This window comes from Athene cunicularia (genome assembly GCF_003259725.1).
Source record: "Athene cunicularia isolate RWA chromosome 18 unlocalized genomic scaffold, athCun1 chr18_part1, whole genome shotgun sequence".
Classification (NCBI taxonomy): Eukaryota; Metazoa; Chordata; class Aves; order Strigiformes; family Strigidae; genus Athene; species Athene cunicularia.
Window position 1 is genome coordinate 13,322,355 of NW_020799123.1, and position 3,166 is coordinate 13,325,520.

At 53.0% G+C, this 3,166-nt stretch overlaps 1 protein-coding gene across 1 annotated transcript in view; it reads right to left on the reverse strand.

Moving 5' to 3' along the window:
* Positions 1–3,079, reverse strand: part of SIRT7 (sirtuin 7) — a 3,372-nt gene extending 293 nt beyond the window's left edge. Inside the window, exons 1-8 of the mRNA XM_026861327.1 lie at positions 2,765–3,079; positions 2,027–2,097; positions 1,865–1,937; positions 1,362–1,460; positions 672–908; positions 348–428; positions 116–222; positions 6–30 (exon numbers count right to left, since the gene is read on the reverse strand). Of these exons, the coding sequence (XP_026717128.1) occupies positions 6–30; positions 116–222; positions 348–428; positions 672–908; positions 1,362–1,460; positions 1,865–1,897 (582 nt within the window). The 5' untranslated portion in view covers positions 1,898–1,937; positions 2,027–2,097; positions 2,765–3,079. The remainder of the gene's footprint in view (positions 1–5; positions 31–115; positions 223–347; positions 429–671; positions 909–1,361; positions 1,461–1,864; positions 1,938–2,026; positions 2,098–2,764) is intronic.
* Positions 3,080–3,166: the final 87 nt, after the last annotated feature.

The following is a 3,166-nucleotide window of genomic DNA, read 5'->3' on the forward strand; positions in this document are numbered from 1 at the left end:
TCGGCCAGCGCGAAGATGGGGTCCCGCGCCCTGCGGAGGGAAGAAGGGCGGGCGTGGGCGCGCTGCCGGGGCAGGCGGGGGGCGGGGGCCGGGCCGCCCCCGGGCCGCTGCTCACCGGTCGTAGCGCGGGATCTCCAGGCCCAGCTCCGCCATCAGCAGCCGCATGACGTCGTCGCAGCGGCCGTGCAGCTTCAGGGCGGCCAGGTCGTCCTTGGGGGTCCACTGCAGGAGTGACACCAGACCCGCTGCTGCCGGGGGGATCCCTGCCTGCCGCCGGGCCCACAGGCTCACCCGCGCCAGCGCCCGCTTGGCCCAAACCCTCCGAACCTGGTGCAAAAGTCTCTCACCTGCAGATTTACGATATAGAGCTTTGGACGACGAGTGGGGGGCTTGCTCATGCACCAAAGACGTGGGTATTTTTTCAAAACCTGCCACAAAAGAGAGGTTATCAGCACAGCCAAAGGCACGTGTAACCGTGAACCGTATCAGCGAGAGGAAAAGGAATGTATTACCAGGAGGGGAAAGAGGGAGGAAGAGAGACTATCACAGATGGTGGGCGAATCCTGACACCAGAGTTTACAGTTGTCTGTTTGGGAGGAGACTGCTCAGCACCAAGGTGTATCACCAAGAGGGAATGCTGCTAACAATCTTCACCGAGTCTCTAAAGTTACCTTTAAGCTGGAACCCAGACAAAGAATCACATCTGCTTTGCTTGCAGCTTCTGTTGCTGCTTCCCAGTTCAGGGGCTGTCTCAACGTCCCCTTCTCCCCAAAGTGGACGATTGTATCTCTCAACTGTGCCCCACACTTGTGGCACATCCTGCCAGTGTGATGCCTATGCAGGGCTGTGCGCTCTGTCACATCAAATACTCGCACGTACTCTCTGTTGGGTGTACAGGAAGTGCAGACCTGGTGCGGGACGAAAGCAAGAAACCTGTTACATCATTAGCATCTAGCCCATGGAAGGCCAGGAGCCAGCCCCTTCCATCAGAAGAAAAGCACTTTTGGGGAACGATAAATTGGAGGAAGTAGAAGGGATCATCGGGATCAGATGCTAACTGGGAAAAGTCTGGAAAACCTCAACTAGCAAGTGAAATTACAGGGAGCCTGTTGGCTGCGCGATAGGAGGGATTTCAGAGAAGGTCTGAGGAAGATTACTCGCAAGACTAGCAAGCACACAGTTGTACAGAATACTTGGTTTTGGTGCTTGCTAACTAGTTCACCCCAAACCTGACAGCCCGAAGATACAAACTAAGCAGAGGCTACCCCCTGTACTAATTCTTTGTGAGCTAGTGGTACACAAATAGTTTATCTTCCTGTGAGGCCACTGGACAACTGCTTTGTCCTGTTCTGGCCACTCACCTCTATGTACATGTTTCCATGAAGCTCAGATATTGCTGCCTGGGGTAGCCCACTCCGTAGGTGCAGCCCATCACAGTTTTGAGACACCACGTGCTGCACCTTGAAGAGAGTAAAACACTGAGCTGACACACACGCAGACAACTCTGTGTCTCAACACACGCCAAATAACCCCACACTTCAGAGCAGGACCAACAGAAGAAAAGTGTGGGGAACACACGAAAGCTGATTGAGAAGGGCTCATCCTGCTAAGCAGAGCTCTACTAGGTCTGTCTGACTTCGTGGCCAGGTCCCCAGACCAGCCTCACCAGGAGGCAAACACAAGGCACCACAGGAAGAACTGCCAGAGCTGCAGCGAGCCTAACAAAGCCTCAGCAGGTGCTTTTTCCTACATAGGTATCTAGACACCTGAACAGAACCAGTAGTTAGGCAACCTCATGAAAAGCTTATTTCCCCTGTTGGGTTTTATTTATCACTTAGAGTGAGGTGTGAAAAGAAAATCTTACCAGGTTGTGCTTGTGTAGGCAGGCAATGCTCATATGGGTGAGTGTGGGCTCTGCCTCACTCAGATCTGTAGCCCTGAGAAGACACAAGGAGAAAAAAGAAGTTGGAATTGCCATTAACCTCTCTTTCAATATCATCTTTCTGCTTAGAAATTGTCTCCTTACCTGATGCTCCTGCCCTTCTGCAGCAACGTCCATATGCCATTAGGGCCTCTGTAGTCCGGGATCGAGGCTGCCTGTGTCACCGGGAGAGAAAAAACGAGGCCTGACGGGGGGTTCACAGCTCCTGCCCACAAGCACATCAGCCCGGTCTCACCCAGGACGACCAGACCCCCCTCATCCAGAAGTGCCTTCTCATTCACTCCCAGTTTTCTGGCGCAGTGGTTCCCTAATCGCCAGAAAACCTTTTTTTCCATGTTTTCTCTCTCCTCACCATCTCCTATCTTACAGCTCTCATGTTCACCTCCAGTATTTATTTTCTCCAATTTTACCATTATGGAATCCCTCTGGAACTCTTTTTGACCCTTGATACTTCCACTTCCCTACACAGAACTTGATTCTTGAACCTTTCCTTATTTTCACTGGACACTGATTCCTGGTACCTTGCACTCAGCACTCCTGAGCAAAAATTTGTGTGACATTAGCAAGACTAGCGATCTTCTCATTTAAGCACCGCTTTCTTCACACGGTCACAGAGGTGACGCAGAATCTCTCGGGAGAACCCCAAGATGTGAACTAGCAAACGTCCTGGTGACAGTTTGCAGCGTGGCAGCGTTAACATCGCATCCCAGGCTCGTAACACATCACACAGTCATTTGGAAACCACAAAGAAGTCCAAACAATACTGCAACAGTCCTGAAAGAGCTCCCAAAGCTCCAGCCACTCACCCCCAAAGACTCCTACCGTACTGATCCCGGCTCCTGTGTAGATGACAAGGTGCTTGGCATTCCGGACGGCAGCAGCCAGCTCAGTAGCTTTTCTCTTTAACTCCTCTGGTTCATCACAAACCTAGAAAATACAACTGAGCAAGTTCACGTGTTTCTGAGATAAGGCACGTCACCGCGTCGGGAGGAGTGGGGAGCTCCTGGGAAGTTTTCGTACAGGCCTAGCCAAGCCAGAAAAAGCAACGCAAACGTTACCAGGGAGGCTTCTAAATAAAAGATTGCGTCTGCTGCCCCGGGAAGATCAGGGGAAAAAGCTTCCTGGGTGGCAGCACGCACAGACCGACACTCGCAGACGCGCCCGCGCAGCAGAGGCGCAGCGAGCCTCGGGGACCTGGCGGCGGGCACGGGGGGGCGCGAGCCC